The sequence below is a fragment of the Lipotes vexillifer genome, unplaced genomic scaffold, assembly GCF_000442215.2.
Source record: "Lipotes vexillifer unplaced genomic scaffold, Lipotes_vexillifer_v1.1 scaffold1143, whole genome shotgun sequence".
In the NCBI taxonomy this organism is placed as follows: domain Eukaryota; kingdom Metazoa; phylum Chordata; class Mammalia; order Artiodactyla; family Lipotidae; genus Lipotes; species Lipotes vexillifer.
Window position 1 is genome coordinate 1,146,321 of NW_006770581.1, and position 22,265 is coordinate 1,168,585.

Here is a 22,265-nt window from a genome sequence, read left to right on the forward strand (position 1 = left end):
GAATCGCCTCTGCTTCCAGTACGGTTCCCACTTTATTAGCAGGCCAGGCCCAGGCCATCTCTCTGCAGAACTGACCGGGACTGCCTTGGGGTTGGAGTGCTTGGGTGCGCTAATCGGAATTAATTTGTTAATGGCACTTGATCTGGCTTTCTGAATGCAAGTGCTGTTTCTAAAGGAAGCACGCAGAAAGGAGGGGGCGCGTACACGCCTTCCCTTTGGAAATCTAATTAATCCAGTTAGCACTGACTGTGTCATCTGCACAGCGGGAAGCCAATCTCTCACAGAACTTTCCTCTCTGGAGCGCCCCTTCCCATGGAAGGAAAACAAGGAAACCACTTAGGATACAATTTTGGTGTAAAAATGAAAGATTAGGGCAGCTTGGGCTAGAGTGGAGAGTGAAGATGGAAAGACACAGGTGGGGTCTAGATACGTTTCAAGCTAGAAGTGACACTAAGGAAAAGAGGAATGAGCAAGTGTCCTAGGTTTTTGATGTGAGCAACTGAGTAGATGGTGGTACCACTCACTGAGATGAGAACCAGGTGAGGGAAGTGGCGACAGAACGGAGAAGTCCTTTCCAAGTACGTTAGGGCTGAGACGCCTTGAGTCAAGTTAGATCTATGTGTCTGGTGCTCAAGGGAGAGGTCGGTACAGAGATATAAATTTGAGAGCCATCAGCACAGAAGTGATATTTAAAGTCACGGACTTGGATGAGATCATCTGGAAACGGAAGAATGGGGCCTTGGAGGTCAGGTAGAGAAAGATGCAAAGGGGATTGCAAAAGAGCAGCCTGTGAAGTCAAGAGGAAACCAGGAGATGAGTCACGAAAATCCGAGAGGGAAGGAGAGAGCCGCTGACCACGTGGGATGCTGCTGAGAGCTCGCGGAAGAACAAGACAGAGGAAACCCTGGGCTTAGCAACCCTAAGTCATCCGTGACCTTCACCAAAGTCAGACTAGAGTGCTAGGAAGGGTGAATGGTTGTATGCTGATGGAAGCCATCCAATAGCACAAGGGAATTGTTGATGAGACAGTCACTGAGTAGAATCTTGAAGGGTGGGTGGTTCTTTTCAGACACTTTGGTACTAGAAGGAGCAGGAAAATGGGAGCGGTGGGAAGAGGATGGGGCTCAAGGGCAATGTTTTTAGTAGGAGAGGCAAGTGCATGGAAGTAATCCAGGAAGTGAAATTGTTAATGAGGAGAGAGGAGACAAACAGAGGGGTGGAATTCTTGCAAAGGCAAAAGGAAATGGAACCCAGAGAATCAGAGGCCTTTGACTGGTACAGGGACAACAGGATCTGGGCCCGAGGTCCACGGGGATGTGGCTGTGGTGGCAGGAATAAGAGGAGGTTCCTGACTAGAGGCTTCTGGCTTCAGATCCGCACAGCTACGGCTATGCACGAAGAGAGGCGAGGGTGGGGCACTGGAGGCAGAAGAGAATACATGAAATAACCTCTTGCAAAGTGGAAAAGACAGCCTACTCAGGAAACTTGCTAAGATTCATGGACTATGTCGAGCTCGTATTTGAGGGCTTGGGGTCATACATTTTAGAAGAAATTAATTAGCATTGTTTTGCATTCCCCCGCCCCATAGTGTTCAGGTCCTGAGGTTCAGGTCCTGGGTTCAGCCAAGGTTGGTGAGCATAACGGAGGGAGTGGGGGGCAGGTGTGACAGGGGAATGACTACAATGTTGGAATCTGAACTGAGTAAGGAGATTCGTTAGTCTGCTCAGGCTGCCATAACAACATACGACACACTGGGGCGCTTAGACAACAGCCATTTATCTTCCCCCACTTCAGGAGGCTAGAAGTCCAAGATCAAGATGTCAACAGAGTTGCTTTCTTCTGAGGCCTCTCTACTTGGCTCATGGATGGCCGTCTTCTCCCTGTGTCTTCACATTGTCTTCCCTCTGTGTGTGTGGATGTCTGTGTTCTCATCTCCTCTTCTTATAAGGACACCAGTCATGTTGGACTAGGGCCCCACCCCAGTGACCTCATTTTAATTTAATTACCTCTGTAAAGATCCCCATCTCCAATTCTGAGGTACAGGGGGTTAGGACTTCAACTTGGGAATTTTGGGGGGACATAGTTCAGCCCATCACAGGAGGGAAGTGAAAGACAGGGGTGGGTGGTGGAGAGTTGAAATGGGCAGTGGGGCCCAAGGGTTTTGGGGGTGTCAGTGAGGTGAGACGTGTTGCAGTGGGAGGTAAGAGAGTGTGGAGCGGGAGTCAAGAGTGTGGTCAGGGTGCGGCATGCTTGAACTAGGCTTCAGGGGGGGTTGGCTCCTGGTAGAGGTACATCCCCAGATGTGATGGTGGGAGTGGGTACTGAGGTTAGACTGTCAAAAGTGAGAAGTCAAGGGGCTGAGAGAGGAGTATGCCAGCCAGGTCACACACACGGGGACGTCCAAGCTACCAGAAGGATGGCCGGAGTGCTGATGGGGAGGAAGAAGATGAGCCAGGAGCCCAGGTCGTCATGGCCGGGCGCTGTGAAGAAATCGGTGGAGCCCAGCAGCAAGGAGGAGGGTGTGATGGGAGGGATGAAAGCCTAACAGCTGCAGCTCCAGAGGGAAAGGGAGGAAGGGGAAGCCCCCTACCAATCTGGCCCCCTGGTGAGTGTGAGGGGACACAACAGTCTCTTAGGAGGGGGCTCAGGGAGGTGGGCCCTCAGGAGGGCCACCCTCCAGTTGAGGCAGAAGGTGAATAGAACACTTTCAGAAGCGGTTAACAACACAGGGAATAGCCAGTCAGTCACCGGGAAGAGTCCAGGAAGAAGGAGGGGGGGAGGGGGGAGGGCTGTGTCCACACAGGGGACACTGGAACAGCAGGGGATGAGAGTGCCAGGGAAAGACCCAGGGATGGTGGTCATTGTTGCAAATGATGCTCCCAAAGCCCTAACCTCGGGGAAGCCTCTCTCCTGGTTCCAGGAGCAGCTGCTGGCTGTGGTTGTGAGGCTTGGGGGTCTTTCTGGCTCACAGTAAAACCACAGTTAATTCTGTGAAATGGGTTGAGCTTTCCAGGGTATCTCAGAGGAAGTCCCAAGGGCTCCACCTCCCTTCCTGGGACCCAGGTAGAGACCCAGTCCATGGGCACTAGGCCCAGGCTGGCGCTGTCCAGCAGAAGACTTTAGCCATGCTGAGCTCCGCTTGTCCTGATGGAGGCCTGGACCAAGGAGCCTGAACTCAGACAAAATCCACCCCTGAATTCTCACAGGGTCAGCTGAGACCCAGAGAGGCAGTTGATTTCATCAACCCACTGTCTTTCCAGAGATGGTTCCTTGATCCTCCAACCAAGATGGCTACCGCTGTGAACCCCCAGGCTGCCCAGCCCCTGACCCTCTGCCATGACATCAAGAGGGTGGAGCTCATGGAGGTCCAGTAACTGCCAGTGGGGCACAGCCCACATGGAGTGCCCTCCGGGGAGGCCAAGGGCTACAAGACCTGCTGGAACCGTTACTGCCGCTGAGGCCTGCCAACTTGCTGGGGAGACCAGAATAAGCAGAATCGTTAGGGCAAGAGTGGACAGGATAAAACCAAATGAGGGTCTCCATCAGAAATCCTGCGGGCGTTTGGAGGCCTCACCCCTCTGCATGTCATAGCCCAGGAGGGTTTCCTGTGTCAAGTGGGACTAGAGGTAAACCCAGGTGGGTTGAGGTGGGTGGGACTGGAGCTAGCTGACAGTATCAGGATCATCTAGAGAGCTCCTAAAAAGAACCCCAAAACCCCAGGTTCCTGGGTGCTGGTGATTTTCCAGTGGGACTGGAGTGAGGCCAGGGGATTTGTATTCTTAAAGCACCCTCAGGTGTAGCCCAGGTTGGGACCCACTTATTCGGATATCAGCGGCTACTGTGCATGGAGGTTCCCCTTGGCGCTGAGCCCTGTTCTGGGCGCTTTCTGTCCCTTGTTGCCATCAGTCTTCATAATAGCCTATGAGGCGAGAATTTCATCCCCACAGAGCAGAGGAGGCTGTGTCTCCCACAGTTTGAGGGAGTCCCCACCCTTACAGGTGGTGGGCGGTGGAGCCAGGACCGAATAGGGAACATCTGTCTCCCCAGCCTGAGACCTGCGGGGCCCGGTGGGCAGGGGTGGGATTCAGGCCTCAGGAGGGCCGTGCACATCCTCTCAGGACCTCCCTCCCCGCCTAACGCGAAGCTATGGCCTTCAAGAACCCAGGAGGAGCCAACACCGTTATCCTGGTCTGGAAATTTAATTAGGCATCCTGCCCTGAGTCTGGAAGACTACAGTGCTTGTCAATTTGTAGGAAAAGGATAGCCAGCTGGAGACACCTCCACCCCACTCATCCACCGCCGCCCGCTGGCTTGCATGGGTGCTGCCGTGGAGAACCTGCAAGCAGACTTCGGAGGCATATGCCGCCATTTACACAGTCCCGTAAATATTTATCCCCAGCAGCCAGTTAGAGCTGAGCCACTGCTTTCAAGGAGGGAACTGACAGAAGGTAGCTGTGTCTGCAGAAGGCCTCCTCGGTCACAGTTTACAAGAACCACTAGGGATGGGGCATTTTGCTCTTTATATATTGTCATCCAGAGATAGGCAAGTCTGCTGATTTGAAAAACAATTGCACTTTAGCAATCACAGCACGTCTGATTTAACTGGCCCAGAAATACCTCCTGGTCTCTTGAGGCTGAATGCTGTTTCTTGGGGCCAACCCCTCCTTCCCACAGTGGAAGCATGAAGGCTTTTATGGATGAGAGCATCCAGGCAGGGAGAGGCATGTGGTCCAAGCTAAGAGGCCTGAGCTTGACCTGTGCCTCACTGCTGTCCCCTGGAGCCTGGCTTCCTAGGCCAGGATGTGGAAAGAGCAGCCCCACCCGTGGATAGGACCAAGGGGATACAAAGCTGGTGGCCTGGTGCCTGGCACACAGAGGGCAATCGCTAAGGGATAACTCTTATTAGATTGGGGGAAACACTCTGGGGATGTTTTGTCCAAGCCCACAGCCTCTCTGGAAAAATCCGGTGAACTGAAACTGGACACCTGTTGATGGGCACTGCCCTTGCAGTCAGTGGCAGTGGCCCATGGCCTCAGACTGAATGGCCTATAGTCCTTGTGTGGAGCCCTAACCCTTATTGACTCTGGGGTGCTCTTTTGCCTCTCCCAGGCTCCCCACATACCACATGCTCTGTGTGCACACACTCCAGACATCTGTCCTCTTTCATTCCTCGCTGGGTGCCATCTCTCTGGCCCTCACCGTCCATTTCATGACCAGCACTATGATATTTGGTTACAAGGCAGCTAAGAGGTTTTGGAGTTTTTTTGTATCTCCTGAACTTCTCCACTCACCACCTCTCCCCTATATTCTGGAAGTATGATAGCTCTTTATATCTGCCTTTGTGGGAAAGGTGGCTAGGACGCAGAGGAAAGAAATTCTTGGCTCCTGACTTTTTCAAAGAAATTACATTAAACTTATTTGGAGATAATTGCACATATACTTGTAAGAAATAAACTCGCCTGTACCATTCCCCACCCACCCCCCCCCGAATGGTAACATCTTGTCTGCAGTATTTAACACAGTAGCCCCTAACCACATGTGGATATCAAGCACTTGAAAGGTGGCTACTGCAAATGAGGAAATACATTTTTATTTCATTTTAATTAATTTAAATTTAAATAGCCACAAGTACTCTAGTGGTTTCTATGTTAGACACCAAAGACAGAACATTAAAAATTAACTTTACCTAAAGTTACTTTCAACAGATCTTACACTTGAAAATATCTATTAGGATTAACTGTCTGCTAATCACCTGAAACTGACTATAAAAAGTTAATTATTCTGTAACAATATAATAATGTAGTAGAGGTATTCTGAGACTAACATCTAGTACTTAGAAGAGTCTTGGTCATAAAATTGCTAGGGAGAAAAAGTTCTCTTTAGAGGTCCAAAGAGAAGTGGTATTATCCAAGCCACCTACTCTCTCCTAGTGGCTGAGAAAATACACCTGAAGCTGGAAGTTACTACAGGTATATATAGCACAAGGTAAGAGATGGCAAACACAACGTTGTCCCTGCCCTTTGTCTGGGACTGGGCATCTATAATTGCAAGGGTAGGAAGGACCAGGGAACAATACATTCTTACAACAGATTTTCTGTCAGCTCTCAAATCTGTTCATCCTATGACATAGCTGAAATAGTTAAATGCTCAATTACATCATGGATTAAATTGGCTTTTACAGTCTGGTCTTAGAATCTCACTATTTACAACATTGCTTCAGTGGAAAAATATTATAATCAACTTTAAGTTTTGTGAGAAAAAGCCAATAACAAAGAAGAAACTGAAGGGAAAAAAGTTAAGAGTAAAACAAACTTTCTGCTACCTTATGGTAATCTGATAAAGATTCAATATTGGAAAGGCTATACTCATCTGGTAGCTATCAAAAGACCAAAATCACAACCAGCATATTGACACTGATATAGTCAAGATACAGAACATTTCCATCCCCACAAGGATCCCTCTGTTCCCTTTATAGCCACACCCACCTCCCTTCCAGCCCCATCCCTCCTTAACCCCTAGCAACCACTAATCTATCCTTCATTTCTATGATGTTGTTTCAAGAATGTCATATAAATGGAGTCATGCAGTATGTAACCTTCTGAGATTGGCTTTTTCACTCAGTATAATTCTCTGGAGATTCATCCAAGTTATTGTATGTGTGAAGAGTTTATACTGCATTTCACAGTATGGATATATCACAATGAGTGATATAACCACTGAAGGATATCTGAGTTGTTTCTACTTTTTGGCTATTACAAATAAAGCTACTATGAACATACATGTATAGGTTTTTGTGTGATCATAAGTTTCCATTTCAGAAAGAAATGTTCAGGAATGAAATTGCTAGGTCATATGATATTTGCATGCTTAATTTTTCAAGAAACTGCTAAAATTTTTTCAGAGTGACTGTATCATTTTACATTCCCATCAGCAACGTATAAGTGATCCAGTTTCTCTGCATCCTTACCAGCATTTGGGATTGTCACTATTTTTTTTTTTTTTTTACCCTTCTGATAGGTGTGTAGTGATCTTACTATAGTTGTAATTTACATTTTTCTTATGACTAGTGATGTTGGATATCTTTTCATGGCTAATTTCCCTCTATAGCTCATCTTTTGGGAAATATCATTTCATGTCTTCTGCTCATTTTCTAATTGGATTGTTTGGGGTTCAGGTTTTCTTTTTACTGTGAGTTCTAAGAATTGTTTCTATATTCTTTACTAGCCTTTTATTGGATATGTGGCTTTATATTTTCTCCCAATATGTAGCTTATCTTTTCATCTTCTTAACAGGGTGTTTCACTAAGGAAATGTTTTTAGTTTTGATGAAATCCAATTTATCCATTTTTTCTTTTATGGATCATACATTTGGCATCAACTCTAAGAATTCTTTGCCTAGCCTGAGATCCCAAAGATGAATTTCTCCTATTTTTTCCTAAAAGTTTTATAATATTGTACATTTAAGTTGACTATCCATTTTGTATTAATTTTTTTATAAGATATGAGATTTAAGATATTTTTTTATTTGGGTATAGTTGTATTACAATGCTGTGTTAGTTTCTCCTATACAGCAAAGTAGAGTTCCCTGTGCTGTACAGCAGGTTCTTATTAGTTATCTATTTTATACATATTAGTGTATATATGTCAGTCCCAATCTCCCAGTTTATCGCCCCCCTGCCCTGCTTTCCCCCCTTGGTGTCCACACGTTTGTTCGCTACATCCGTGTCTCTATTTCTGCCTTGCAAACCAGTTCATCTGTACCATTTTTCTAGATTCCACACATATGCATTAATATACGAGATTTTTAGCCAAGCTTTTTTGAGGAGGGGTGCCTATGAGTGTCCAATTACTCCACTAATATTTGTTGAAAAGGCCATTCTTCCTCCACTGAATTACTTTTGTACCTTGGTCAAAATCAAATGGACATATTTGTGTAGTCTATTTTGGGGTTTTCTGTTCGCTTCCATTGATCTATGTGTTCATCTCTCTGCCAATACCACACATTCTTGGCTATGTAACTATGTGGTAAGTCTTTAAATTGGATACACTGACTCCTCCAACTTTATTGTTTTTTAAAATTGTTTTAGCTATTCTAGTTCCTTTGCCTTTTCACATAGATTTTAGAATAATCTTGTCTATATCTACAAAAAGTCTTCTGAGATTTTGATGGGAGCTGTGTTAAGCTTGTATATTAATTTGGGAGAACTGGCATCTTCACCCTGTTGAGTGTTCCAATGCGTGAACACGGTATGTCTCTCCATTTACTTAGATCTTTGATTTTTTGCATTAGCGTTTTGTAGTTTCAGTATACAAGTCCTGTATGGTTTTGTTAGATTTACACTGGAGTACTTAATTTGTTTTGCATGATTTAAATCACACTGTATTTTTAATTTTGGTGTTCCTGCCTTGTCACTGGTATGCAGAAATACAATTGATTTTTGTATGTTTATCTTGTACCTCGTGAACTTCTAGCTCACTTATTAGCTCTACGTGGGGTTTTTTTGTAGATTCCTTATAATTTTCTACATAGACAAATCATGTAGTATGAAAATAGGCAGTTGTTTTTTCTTTCTTGTATGTTTCTTTTGTATTCCCTTTTCTTGCCTTTTTGTGCTGGCCAGAACTTCCAGTACTATGTTGAATAGCAGTGGTAAGAATGGGTATTCTTTCTTGTTCCTCATCTTAGGGGCAAAGCATGCAGTCTTTTCACCCTTAAGTATGATGTTAGCTATAGGCTTTTTTTGTAGGTGCTGTTTATGAAGTTGAGGAAATTACCTTCTATTCCTAGTTTTCTGAGATTTTATCATGACAAGATGTTGAATTTTGTCACTTACACTTCATCAATTGATATAATCATGTGAGTTTTCTGTAGTCTGTTAACACAGTGGATTACATCAATTGATTTTCAAATATTGAACCAGGTTTGCATCCCTGGAATAAGCCCCACTTAGTCACAGTGTATAATACTTTTTATATGTTGCTTAATTCTATTTGCTGATATATCGTTAACTATCTTTGTATCTATATTCATGAGGGTTATTTGTCTTGTAGTTGGTTGTTTTTTTCCATGTGTTTGGGGGTGGTGGCAGTGGTGTACTGTTTTATCTGGTTTTGGTGTCAGGGTAACGCTGGGAAGTGTTCCCGCCTCTTATATTATCTGGAAGAAATTGTGTAGATTGAAGTTAATTCTTCCCTAACTGTTTGGTAGACTTCTCTAGAACCATCTGGGTTCTATACTTTTTAAGGGATTGGTCCATTTCATCTAAGTTGTCAAATTTATGTCTGTAGAGTTGTTCATAGTATTCCTGAAAAGTTATCTTTTTGATATCCGCAAGATCCATAGTGATGTGCCTGTTTAATCCCTGATATTGTGTCTTTTATCTCTTTTGTTTTTCTTCGTTAGTCTTGCTAGAGATTTGATTGATTTTTGAAAAGAAACAGCTTTCTTTTCATTGATTTTCTTTCTTTTTTCCCCTGTTTTGAATATCATTGATTTCTGCTCTTTGTTATTTCTTTCCTCCTCCTTGTTTTGGGTTTATTTTGCTTTTTTCCCCTAAGTTTTTGAGTTGAGAGCTTATATTATTCATTTGAGACTTTTCTTCTTTTCTGATGTCAGCATTTGTGCTATACATTTCCCTCTCAACAAAGCTTTAGCTGTGTCTCACAAATTTTGATATGGTGTATTTTTATTTTCATTTATTTCTATGTTTTTTTAAAAATTTCCTTTAAGATTTCCTCTTTGACCCATGGATTATTTGGAAGAGTGTTGTTTAGTTTCCAAATGTTTGGAACATTTATTTTTCTGCTGTTTTTAAAAATCTTGATTCCAGTGGTCAGAGAACACATTTTGTATGATTTCAATTCTTTTCAATTAGTTGAGGGTGTTTTATGGTCTAGGATATGGTCTACTGTGGCATATATATTCCAAGGGCACTTGAAGAGAATGTGCATTCTGCTGTTGTTGGGTGAAGTGTTCTATCAATAGATCCTGTTGATTGATGGTGTTGTTAAGTTCTTTTATATCCTTGCTGACTTTCTGTAGCTGTCACAGAGGGGTGTTGAAGTCTCCAATACACTTGTGGATTTGTCAATTTTTCCTTCAGTTCTGTTAGTTTTTGCTTCACATATTTTGAGGTATGTTTGGTAGATACACATTTAGGATTGCTATGTCTTCTTGGTAGACTGACCTTTTTTTTTTTATGTAATATCCCTTGACATCTCTTGTAATTTTCTTTGCTCCGAAGTTTACTTAATCTGATATTAATATAGCCACTGCTGCTTTCTTTTCATTAATATTTGCTGGATATGTCCTTTTCCATTTCCTTTCACCCAACCTATATCATCATATTTGATGTGAGTTTCTTGTAGATAGAATATAGCTTGGACATACTTTTTGTTGGCCTCCTCATAGCCTCTAGAGGCTGGGAGTCTAAAGATCACCCCATAAGCCATAGAGTAGAGAAGAATTTGAGAGGTGTGATGGCAGACTTCCCTCCCAAAAGGAGCTGTGATTCCTTTATCTGCGGAGGAAAGATGCCCAGATGTGATTGACAAATATTTAGAAGTTCTAAGTGTCTGAGAAGGAACCCAGTACCTCCATCTCCCAGACTATCTATTCCCAGGGAATAGATCCCAGAGGGCTGTGTGTCTATCTGTGTGTGTGCGTGTGCACAGGTGGGTGTGTTGGGGAGCAACACCTGAGGCGTCTGCAGCCCTCTAAAGACAGAGGTGTTGTGTTCATTTTATCTTTGCTCACCTTAGTCACAGTCTGGATGCTTTCAACCTCTAACAGGAGCTCCAGGGCCCCCCAAGGCCTCAGGGCCTCTGGAATTTCTGCATCGCCGAAGCTGTCAACCCCCCAGGCATGGGTGGCAGCTCCTTCTATTACTCAACTCCCACTTCTACCTATTAAGCGGGGGCTCCTTGAGGAAGATTGATTTACCACATTAAACGAGCCTCCATGTGCTCGATGAGGATGTCACAAGACAAATGGCTCCTGCCGTGTGCCTCCAGCCCACTGCCCCGTGTTTCCATTATGTTTGGGCCAGAGTCATGGTGGATGAGTTTGGGTGTAGTTCATTTTCTGCCTTACACGATAAACTTGTCAGCATTTGACCGATCAGCTGCTTGTATGCAGGGAGTTCATTTGCAAGGCAACCTGGCATCCCAGCTCTGCTGTCCTGCTCCCATTTCACTCTGTCTAATGAGCTAAGACCAAGTTCCTGTTGGTTGGTGCTGTGCTCCGGGGCCCTGCTCAACCTGCACGCAGTGGTGATAGTTCAGCCCCTTCTCAGGGGTCCCTCTCTCCTGCCTGGAGGTGGCTGGGGCACTGATGCCCAGGGAGCTGTCCTTTTTTGCTGCCAGCCTCAAGTCACCCGGCTGGGAAGGAGTGTGCCAAACTCCCACTCTTCTGCGATAGAGGTGGCATCAGACCTGCTCCCCAGCCTCCGGGATGGACAGGCCTGCTATGGGCTTCCTGGGGAGCTGCAGCCTGCCCCCTCCACACTGGCCTTGGGGCTGTTTCATAGACAAATACCAAGCCTGGGCTCTCACAGCTTACTGAGACATGGGCCAACGTGTGTAACATCGGGGTTGCCCATGGTCCCCAGGCCCAGGCCCTCCCCAAGCGGCTAGGCATCACTGACAAGCTCCACCCACAAGCCTGGGTGTCTACTGCTTAGCCTCAGAGCCTTTTCCAGCACTGTTATCTCCCTTCCTCTCCGCCTATTTGAATCAGACCCAGCCCTAGCCAAGGCCTCCTGTGCTTTGAAGTCCCCAGCCACCCTGATCCCAAAGGACCCCCAGAATAGCACACAGTGCAGGGCCAGGCACCATGGCAGGGACTCCTACAGGAGCAGAGAGGGGCAGGGTGGGAAGCTTTGCAGAGAGTGAGGAATCCCTTTCCTGTCTCCATCTCTCCCCCATCCCTTCCATCCCGTGAAGCTCCATGCCCCAAAGGTAGTGATTTCCTGACTTTCAAGGGGCTGGCTGGGTTCCTCTGAGCTGTGCCCACAGCCTCACCTATCCATGCACACTCAAGTCCATTGCCAGCCATGAACACTTTCCTGTGCCCACCTGGGCTGGGTACCCAGGCCCTGCTCTCTGTGAGCTCAAAGGTGTGGGAAGAGGGGGCCAGATCAGGGCTCCTGGAGCTGGACTGTCGGTGACAGCGTTTTGGGGCGCGACAGGGTCACGCACTGTAGCGTCATGCACAGCGCAGTAGGAGGTGGTGGTTACATGGAGCGAGCAGAGGGTCCTCATCTGCCCTGAGCACGCAGCCGAACCGGCTTGTTCCCGGTGTGAGACGTCCTGGAGGGCAGGAGCTCTCTGGGCTGCTCCCACCCACACCGGGCGCAGGGTCGGTACCATGAGAGGGTTAGGGAACTTGGGAGGATTTGACCAGTAGGGCTTTGATAGGCAGAGAAGGAGAAGGGCCCCCTTCCGGGGGCAGCCTGCGTGATGGTGAGGGGATGAATGTGCGCAGGTGACTGGGAGTGACAGGAGGCTCCTGTGAGGTCCATGCAGGGATTCAGGACAGGCGACCCGGAGGGGCAGCAGACGTGAGCAGTGGAGCCCAGGAGCCATGCTGAGAAGTTTGGATCCTTCCTTGTGGGCCATAGAAGTTGTTTCAGGTCGAAGAGGGTGATGTGGTGACTGTATCACACTTAAGGAAGGGCGGAGGGGAGTTCTCCACCCCCCCAGCCCACCCCCCAGCACAATGGTGTCTCGTTTGCCATTCAGTCCCCAGGGCATGGCCCCAAACCTTGATGTGGATCAGATGAGGCAGGAAAGTCCAAGAGGCCACGTGGAAGGTAATGAGTCATCCTGGACCCATAGGAGTCAAGAGGGATCCTGCACTCCCAGGGCTCCCCAAATCCATATTCTAGACAGGAAGCGGGGAAGGGAGAGCTGAGGATGGACTGGCTTGCTGGTTAGCCTCATTCCCAGACTAGAAGGTCTCCTCTGAGAGACATCTCCTTCCCCCAGGATTTGCAAGAGGAGGGAGGAAGGGGATAGTGGGGACTGCAGACTCCTTTCACTCAAGGACGTCTGTGGTCCCCTCTCATGAACCTGGAGAAATCACCCTGGCATGGCGGGGACTGCACAGGTGGCCTTAGCATCTGTGTGCCCAGTAGGTGTTGAGGAGACCCAGGGGAGGGTCTCAGGGATTGCCTCACTCGAGGCTGCCTATGCCAGGAAGGGAAGCAGCCCCGAGAGCCTGGGGTGAGGCCAGGAGGAGGGAGGAGCAGACAGGACCTTCTCGATGGCCATTCTAGGCCCCTAACTGGACAGAGGAAAGGATGGGCAGAGTCCAGCTGTGGTCCTCCTGGCAGCGTCAGCTATGTACTCAGCCTCCCACTGACTGGGGAAGGTGCTGCTGTGCCTAGCTCAACCCATGGGCAGGACCTGGCTGGTGAACAGCACAGGGAGACCTGAGCCTGAGGGTGTGGAAGCCGTACCTGCTCCCACACATTCCTTGGACTTCAGGAAGGCAGATTCCAGACGACTATGACACCCAATGGGTATATTGATTGGCTTCAGGCTCTGGAAGGAAAGAAGGCTCCAAAGCTGGGGTCTGGGGTGGGGGTGAGGGCTCTGAAAAGAGAAGTTCTGATTCAGCAGTCCCTGGGGTTCCAGTGGGAAGGGCAGGAGGGGAGAGGAGCTGTGGCTGCAGAAGCAGAGGGCTGTGTGTCTAGGCTCAGAATCGAGGGGCACAGAGCTGACTGCAGGAAAGAGCAGAGCCAGCACCCAGGACCAGGGCTGCCCAAGGGTCTGCATTAATGCTGAGACAGGAGGGAGCTGGGAGGGGGCTCGACTGCCTTCTTGGAGGGATCTTCAGCCCCCAGAGTGTTTCTCTCTGACACAGAGAATAGCATTCTGGACAGGGGTCTTGTACTTAAATAACTGCAGGGACAAGAGGGTTAAATAAATGAGAGAGGACTGGGGCAAACCAAGGGCGCAGCTTCTCAGCTCCAGCTAATTCCTGCAGTGTGAAGATGTGAATCCAGCGTAACCAGACTGTATAAGTTAGTATTAGATTTGGCCACATGTGACTGAAAACCCAAAATAATAGTGGCTTAAAAAAAATAGAGATTTCTCTCTCTCTTCCTCTGTCTCTCGCGTATACCAGAACTGAGCCCTCCAGAGCTGATAGGTGGCTAGGATTCTTCCATCTCACCCCAAGGGTGTGGCCCACAGCCTCATGGCCCAAAACGGAGGCTAGAGCTCTGGCCATCACACCTGAGTTCCAGGCAGCAGGATGGAGGAAGGTGGAAAGAAGGGCAAAGAGCATGTGCTACTTGTATTTAAGGAGGTTTCTTGGAAGCTGTCATATAGTGTTTCTAGATTTTGTTGGCAGAATTGAACACATGATTTCCCCCAGCTCTAAGAGAAGCCAGGAAATGTAGCTGTAGTGCTGCTCGACCCTGTGCCAAGCTAAAAACCAGGTGTTTGGTGACTAAAGGGGGTATGGATATTGGAATACGCCACGTAATGCCCCTTTGCTTCCAAATAACAGGCACTCCATCTTCTCATGCATAGAGCACACTGGGGCTGGGGGAGGGGTGTAACCCTGCACCTCATCCAGACCAGAGGTCAGGAGGTCTGGGTGATGTGCATCCCTCGCCATCGGGTCCTGATGCCCGCACACACTGTGTGGGATGGTGGAGAAAGAATACTGTCACCACAGTAAAGACTCCTGATTGGGAGAAGGGATACACAGCAGCACACAGTCAGGTCCCACTGGGCAGGCTTTGTGAATCTTCCTGTGCTTATTGGAGGAAGCTGCCTGGGGCAGCCCATCTGGCCAGCCCAGCTCTATTCCGGGAGGAACTCCATACCCAGTGTCCCCCATGGAGGAGTCAGGCTCCCTTGGTGACGCGTCTCCTGCACAACTCAGTGGCTGTTAGATGAGTTCTCCGTGTCTGAAACTGCCCCAATGATCTCATCTGGATATAGGTTAAGGGGCAACCTGGCCCTTCCACTTACCCTCTGCGTGGAAACAGCAGCTGGAGTGATGGTGGTGGGAGGGGTCTGGGAGAGCAACACCCTCACTTTCTTACTTCCGATTTTCATGTGAAATTGACTAATCAAAATATTTTGGCAACTAATGTTTGAAAATTATAGTTCAGGACAAATGAACTTGCCTATGTGCCAGATGTGGCCCTCAGGTATGAGTGGAGGGTACCGCTGGATGGGGGAATTGGAGCTCCTTCTCTGGCACAGGCTGGCCCGAGGGTCTAACGTTTACGGGGAAGGTCCCACACCACCCCTTTTCATCCTGTCAGGCAGGACCAGTGACCTCACATCTGGGGTCAGAACTGGCTACAGCTGAAGGGCAGGACTCTTGCAGGGACCCTGACGGTGAGCTGGCCCCTGGGTTTAGCATAGAAGCTCAGGACAGTCAGGCTGACTTCCTGGCCCAACCCCTGGGGTGGTAGGGGACTCAGGACTGGCTCAAGATCTGGGTGTTCATACGTGTGTCCGCCTGTGGCATGTGGGGCTCTGCAGAGGGGACCCCAGGCCCGGGGCAGGGCAGATGCTAAGTAAGGCTGTGCTTGCCTTCCCTGCAGACTCCACCAACAGGGACTCTCTGGATATGATCGAGCGCTGTATCTGCCTGGTGTGCCTGGATGCCCCGGGAGGCATGGAGCTCAGCGACACCAACAGGGCGCTCCAGCTCCTCCACGGCGGAGGCTGCAGCAAGAATGGGTCCAACCGCTGGTATGACAAGTCGCTGCAGGTAAGCCTCCCCCTGGCAGGGCCAGTGGCCGGAGCTGCCTCGTGCTTACATCCAGCAGGCTCTCTTGCTGGCTTCTGCTGCCTAGGAGGTTGCATCTGGGGCCGAGGGAGCGGAGGACATGTGCCATCGGTGTCAGGCCCTGGACTGCCCAGAACTCTTCTCAGGAGCAAGCGGCCAAACCCAGCTCCAAGCCCCCTAACCTTCCTGCAGCCCAGCCTAAGGGGCCTCTGGGTCAGACCTGGGGCTCATTCCCCATCTCCCATCACACACTGTAAGGTGGGGGCATACCAGGGGCTCCCATCAAACAAATCCTCGACACATTCAGCAAGAAGGCACATGAAAAGATGCTCAATATCACCAATTATTAGAGAAATGCAAATCAATACTACAACAAGGTATCACCTCACACCAGTCAGAATGGCCATCATCAAAAAATCTACAAACAATAAATTCTGGAGAGGGTGTGGAGAAAAGGGAACCCTCTTGCACTGTTGGTGGGAATGTAAATTGATACAGACACTATGGAGAACAGTATGGAGGTTCCTTAAAAACCTAAAAATGGGGCTTCCCTGTGGCGCAGTGGTTGAGAGTTCGCCTGCCGATGCAGGGGACACGGGTTCGTGCCCCGGTCTGGGAAGATCCCACATGCCGCGGAGCGGCTGGGCCCGTGAGCCATGGCCGCTGAGCCTGCGCGTCCGGAACCTGTGCTCCGCAACGGGAGAGGCCACAACAGTGAGAGGCCAGTGTACCGCAATTAAATAAATAAATAAATAAAACTAAAAATAGAACTACCTTATGATCTAGCAATCCCACTACTGGGCATATACCCTGAGAAAACCATAATTCAAAAAGACACATGTACCCCAATGTTCATTGCAGCACTATTTACAATAGCCAGGGCATGGAAGCAACCTAAATGTCCATCAACAGATGAATGGATAAAGAAGATGTGATACATATATCATCTAGGGTGTTGGGCCATGGACCAGTGTCGGGCTGCGGCCTGTTAAGAATCGGGCTGCACAGCAGGAGGTGAGCAGCGGGGGAGCGAGCAAAGCTTCATCTGCGGCTCCCCATCACTCCCATTACCACCTGAACCATCCCCCTCTCCCCCCAGTCCATGGAAAAAATGTCTTCCACGAAACCAGTCCCAAAACGGTTGGGGACCGCTGATATATACAATGAAATATTACTCAGCCATAAAAAGAAACAAAGTTGGGTCATTTGTAGAGACGTGGATAGACCTAGAGTCTGTCATAAAGAGTGAAGTAAGTCAGAAAGAAAAAAACAAATATCGTATATTAATGCATATATGTGGAATCTAGAAAAATGGTACAGATGAACCTATCTGCAAGCAGAAATAAGAGACCCAGACGTAGAGAACAAACATATGGACACCAAGGGAGGGAAAGGGAGGGTGGGATGAACTGGGAGATTGGGATTGACATATATACGCTACTATGTATAAAACAGATAACTAAGGCTTCCCTGGTGGCGCAGTGGTTGGGAGTCTGCGGGCCGATGCAGGGGACACGGGTTCGTGCCCCGGACCGGGAAGATCCCGCATGGCGCAGAGCAGCTTGGCCCGTGAGCCATGGCCACTGAGCCTGCGCGTCCGGAGCCTGTGCTCCGCAACAGGAGAGACCGCAACAGTGAGAGGCCCGCGTACCACAAAAAAACAAAAACAAAACAAAAACAGATAACTAATGAGAACCTACCATACAGCACAGGAAACTCTACTCAGTGCTCTGTGGTGACCTAAACGGGAAGGAAATCCAAAAAAGAGGGGCTATCGGTATACATGTAGCTGATTCACTTCTCTGTACAGCAGGAACTAACACAATATTGTAAAGCAACTATACTCCAATCAAAAAAAAAAAAAGAATCATGTCTGATGCCTGAAGATGTCAGCTTTTCTGAATTTCCGTCACCCTGGCCTGGCCATTTCGATATACCTCCCTTCATCCCTGAGGAGTAGGGTAGCCCAACATCTCCACAGAAGAAAAGTCATAAAATGAAACAAAACCATTCATATATATACTTTTTAAATTTATTTTTATTTTTGGCTGCGTTGGATCTTCATTGTTGCACACGGGCTTTCTCTAGTTGCGGTGAGCAGGGGCTACTCTTCGTTGTGGTGCGCGGGCTTCTCATTGCGGTGGCTTCTCTTGTTGCAGAGCACGGGCTCGGCGCATGGGCTTCAGTAGTTGTGGCTCGTGGGCTCTAGAGTGCAGGCTCTGTAGTTGTGGTGCATGGGCTTAGTTGTTCCGCGGCATGTGGGATCTTCCCGGACCAGGGCTCGAACCCGTGTCCCCTACATCGGCAGGCAGATTCTTAACCACTGCACCACCAGGGAAGTCCCTGTTCGTATATTTTTCATTCACATGACATCAGCCCAGAAACAAGACATTCACTTTGGCCTGGAGAAAAATACTTACACAGATGAAGATGAAGATTGGGCCATTCATTCTCGTCCCCCATTCTTTTACCCCAGCACGCCAATCCTGTATCTAATCTTATTTGTAAAGCCCCCACACTTTCACAATGACCATATTAAGTAGCACACAACCATCTTTATGTTTTGATTTAGCATCACTCACACTGGCAAGCATTTCTAGGCCGCCTCTCATTTTTCTCCCTCTCTGTACCCTACATTCTGCAGGTTACCCTTTTTATTGGTTTGCATATTGATTCTGCTATTTCTGCTGAGTTCTCTCCCTGCTGCGCTGGCTATTTAGCCTCCACCAGTGGTGCTAATGGCTTGTAATCTTTCATGGAGCAGCTGTGGGATTGAAATGATATAATGGATGTACAGGACCTGAAATATAGTAAGCCTTGGTAGTGGTTTTTAAAAGATACCATTTTCCTCCCTTTCTTTTAGCGACAGGGACAGAAAAGCACTAATGTGTGAGTGGGCACAGCCCTCCCCTCCTGCCTCACGTGGATGACCATGCCCACCTCTGGGCTCTTTTTGCAGGCGGGACAGATTATCAGGGGAGCTGGAAAAGCCAAACAGGCTCCATGAACGTGAACTGTATAACGTTCAAGGGCGAGTCTCAGGACAGAAAGGCAGGGGACACAAAGGGAGAGAGAAAAGAGCCTACAAGGGATGAATCTTGAGAGAAACTCTGTGGGAAGTGTGTTTGCTTGAAGAATGGGAGAAAAGATTCAGGCAGCTATGAGATTGGAGGAGACAGGGAGACAGCTCAGAGGTGTGCTGTGCCGCAGTTCCCTGGAAGGTCTCATAAAGATTTCAGTAGCTTGTTTATTTGTTTGCTTGTTGGTTTGTTTGCTTATGGATGACAGGCTAGTACCTCTTGAGTGTGATGCTGTGCTGAGGTGGACCTCAAGGCAGCTGCACTTTATTCGGGTTATGCTTTAAGAATCAGATCTCATTCTTCTCATTATTTTCTCCTAGTCCTTTTGTACATACTGAGTATGTCCCTTTTCCAAGTCAACTAAATCCAGCGTTTGTATAGTCATAAAAATCATAAGTAATCTTCACAGTTCCCGTGGGCCTTTCATATGCCTTCTCTCTAATCCTCACATTGATCTGGTGAACTGGGCCTTATTGGATCCATTTTAAATGAGAGAAAACGGAAGCCAGAGAGTTGAAGTGTCTTGTCAAAGCTCTCCCAGCTGGCAGGCGGCAACCACAGAACTGGAATCAGGGTCCCTGACTTGAAGCCCAGGCAGCAGTTAACGGGGCATCCTTCGTTCACCTTTCTTTCCTCCCATCAAGGGATATTTTATTTCTCCCTAGGAATCTGCACACCATCCAATATGGATCATTATCTTTCATTACTCATTTAACAAAATTATTAGGCACCAACTATGGGACGATCCTGGCAATAATATCAGTGGTGGCCTAACACACAGGGTCCATCAGACACATAATCACACAAAGCAGACCAGGATGGTGGCCCTTATGTGCACCGTGAAGGGGAAACAGGGCTAACAGGAGCCTAAGGAGCTTGCCCAGCACCTGAGGAGAGTGTGTACAGCCTTGGCGTGAGCTCTTAGGAATCGCTGGGCTACTTGAGCCAGGGAGCTTTGGGCTCCACCTTCACTGCCTGGGGCATTTCTGGGAAGGGGGTCACACAGTTTAGAGCTGTCTTGAGGCTCCCATACTCTCAGGCCATGGCAATTGCATGCAGCGTTCTTTTCAGGAAATGATGTGCTTTGGTGTCCCTAGAGAAGAGTTTCCCCCTGAGAGGTGGGGGCAGAGGGAGAATGTGGGGTTCCTGACCTGGGGCCAAGGGGCTGGTTTGAAATATTGATTGTCCCAGAGGTCCACTCACTTCTTTTCCTATTGCAGTTTGTGGTGGGACGAGACGGCACCTGTGGCGTGGTGTGCGAACACTCCCCTTTTGACGGCATCGTCCTGGTGCAATGCACAGAGCATCTGCTCAAGCACATGTGAGTCTGGGAGCAGGGCCCCTTCTGGGCAGCCAGAGGAGGAAAAGCCAGACTGCCAAGCAGCCGTCAAGCTAGGCCAAGAAAAATGTGGGCGGCCGCTGGGGGGCCGCACTAGTCTGGAAAGTGTCTTAGCAAAAGATGAATTCGAAAACCAACCTGAACGAGGCATCATATGCTTTATCGGTCATGGACAGAAGGGGCAGACTGAGCAACAGGTTAGGGGCAGACTGAGCAACAGGTTAGGGGCAGTTAAGGCAAGGCTTGGCCAAGAATTCTCAGCTTTAAAGGAACATCTGCTTTGGTCCAGGGAAGTCCAGGTTGATGTCTTGCTTGTCCAGAGTCAGGGCTGGGCCTGCTGTTGACCCAGCAAAGAGGGGAGGTCTCTGAGCTGCGCCTCTTTCCTCTCGCTTGGGCTGGGTCTCTCTCTTCAACTCCCATCCTGGACAGACTGAGAACTTCTGTGTCCCTTAAACACACCATGTTCCTTCCTCCATTCACAATTTTGCTCATTCTCTCCTTCTAGGATCTTCTCCCTGGATCTATAAGTTCTTCCATGATTTGGGAACTCTTCAGGATCACTGAAAACCCAAACCGGCCCTCGTAAACAGAACAACACAATTTGCTTGTTCCATTTGTCCCCGAGTGTTTTTTAAGAGTTAGTGGTGTAGCGTGGTCAAATGGAAAATGTGAGAAGAAATACTGGGCTTTGGAGTCAGGTGGAACCAGATGGAATCCTAGCTCTGCCACTCACTAATTTAGGTGGCCTCTCTGAGCTTCAGTCTGTTTCACGGTTTGGGGGTGGGGGGCAAATCAAACCCCAACAGCTAAGATGACTGCAGCACAAAGAAACAAGCTGCCCGCAGCCCCGCAGCTTGCGGGCCACAGGAGGTCACCACTTTGTCCTGCAGGGTGAAGACCAGCAAAAAAATGGTCCGAGCCGATTCGGTCAGCGAGCTCCCAGCACCCAGGAGACTGAGGTGGAAATGTTCTCCGGAAATTCAAGGCCTCTTAGCCTCCTCGGCAGAAAAGCTTCAACAGTAAGGAGAATCCCAGGTCTTTGGGGGTGATGCTCTGGGGGTCACCCTACAACGCCCCCGCCCCACCAGCTGCCAAGGCACCCTGGAAGCTTCCAAAGACCCCAGCCACTCTGCCTCCTCTCACCTGCCTCCGCCCACCCCCTCATGGAAATGTAGTCAAAGAGAAGGGGAGTTATAACTCTTGGGGAAATAACCTTGCTGGAGTATCCATCATTTCCACAAAATGCAAACGTGGAGCTATTTTTTTCCACAGGTTTCACCTGACTGAGCAGAGTCAAGGCGGGGAAATCATCCTCTGCTTTCGGGGGAGTCATAAACACCTGGTTTGAATAGGTCATTTGAATCCAAGCTATTTCAATTTGCTTGAATTTACACTGCAACTTGACAAGGGGCCTTTTTTCCCAAGGGTCATGCTGGCCCTAATGGGACCTAGGCAGGAGGGCCAGGGATGGATATGAGCCCTCGCTGACAGTGGCAAGGTGTGCTGGGAGCCACGGGCTGGCAACTAGATCTGGACTTTGGTTGTTCATTCCCTCATTCAATAAGTGAGCATGAGTACATTGATTCATTCTTTCATTCATTCATTCATCAAACACGTGTAGTGCTCTGGTGTGTGCCAGGCCTCTGGTAGGGCTCTGGGGACACAGAGATCAATATACCACGGTGCCTGCCCTCCATACTTTAGTGGAGGAAGTGGACCCCCAACACAAAAATATCAGATGCAATAAGCGCCAAAACCAGAGAGAGGCATTCGAACCTGAACACACAGAGGACACGGGAGCTGAGTTCTGCCAGGATGCTGAGGGAGGGCTTTACAGAGTTGGGCCTTGAACTAGGAGTTCGTGGTACCAGCAGCTGGGGGAGAGATAGGTTCATAAGAGATGAGGCTGGTTTGGAGGCCAGCAAGTGAGAGAATGGCCAGAGTTGGGGCAATAAAGGGAAGTCAGGGTCACATTGTGAAGAGCTTCATGTCCTTATGTTATGGGGACTGGAAGCTGTCCTGTAGCCGAGTGAGGAGCCCCTGGAGGATTTTGTGCATGGGGTTTCGGGGAGCCAGTGAGGAGACTA

The 22,265-nt window shown here is 48.5% G+C and overlaps 1 protein-coding gene across 1 annotated transcript in view; it reads left to right on the top strand.

Annotated features, from left to right (window-relative positions):
• The window catches only part of CHAT (choline O-acetyltransferase), a 51,040-nt gene that overhangs the window by 16,437 nt on the left and 12,338 nt on the right, over positions 1 to 22,265 (top strand). The window contains exons 8-10 of the mRNA XM_007446239.1: positions 15,572 to 15,741; positions 20,060 to 20,160; positions 21,069 to 21,197. Coding sequence (XP_007446301.1) covers positions 15,572 to 15,741; positions 20,060 to 20,160; positions 21,069 to 21,197 — 400 coding nt within the window. The remainder of the gene's footprint in view (positions 1 to 15,571; positions 15,742 to 20,059; positions 20,161 to 21,068; positions 21,198 to 22,265) is intronic.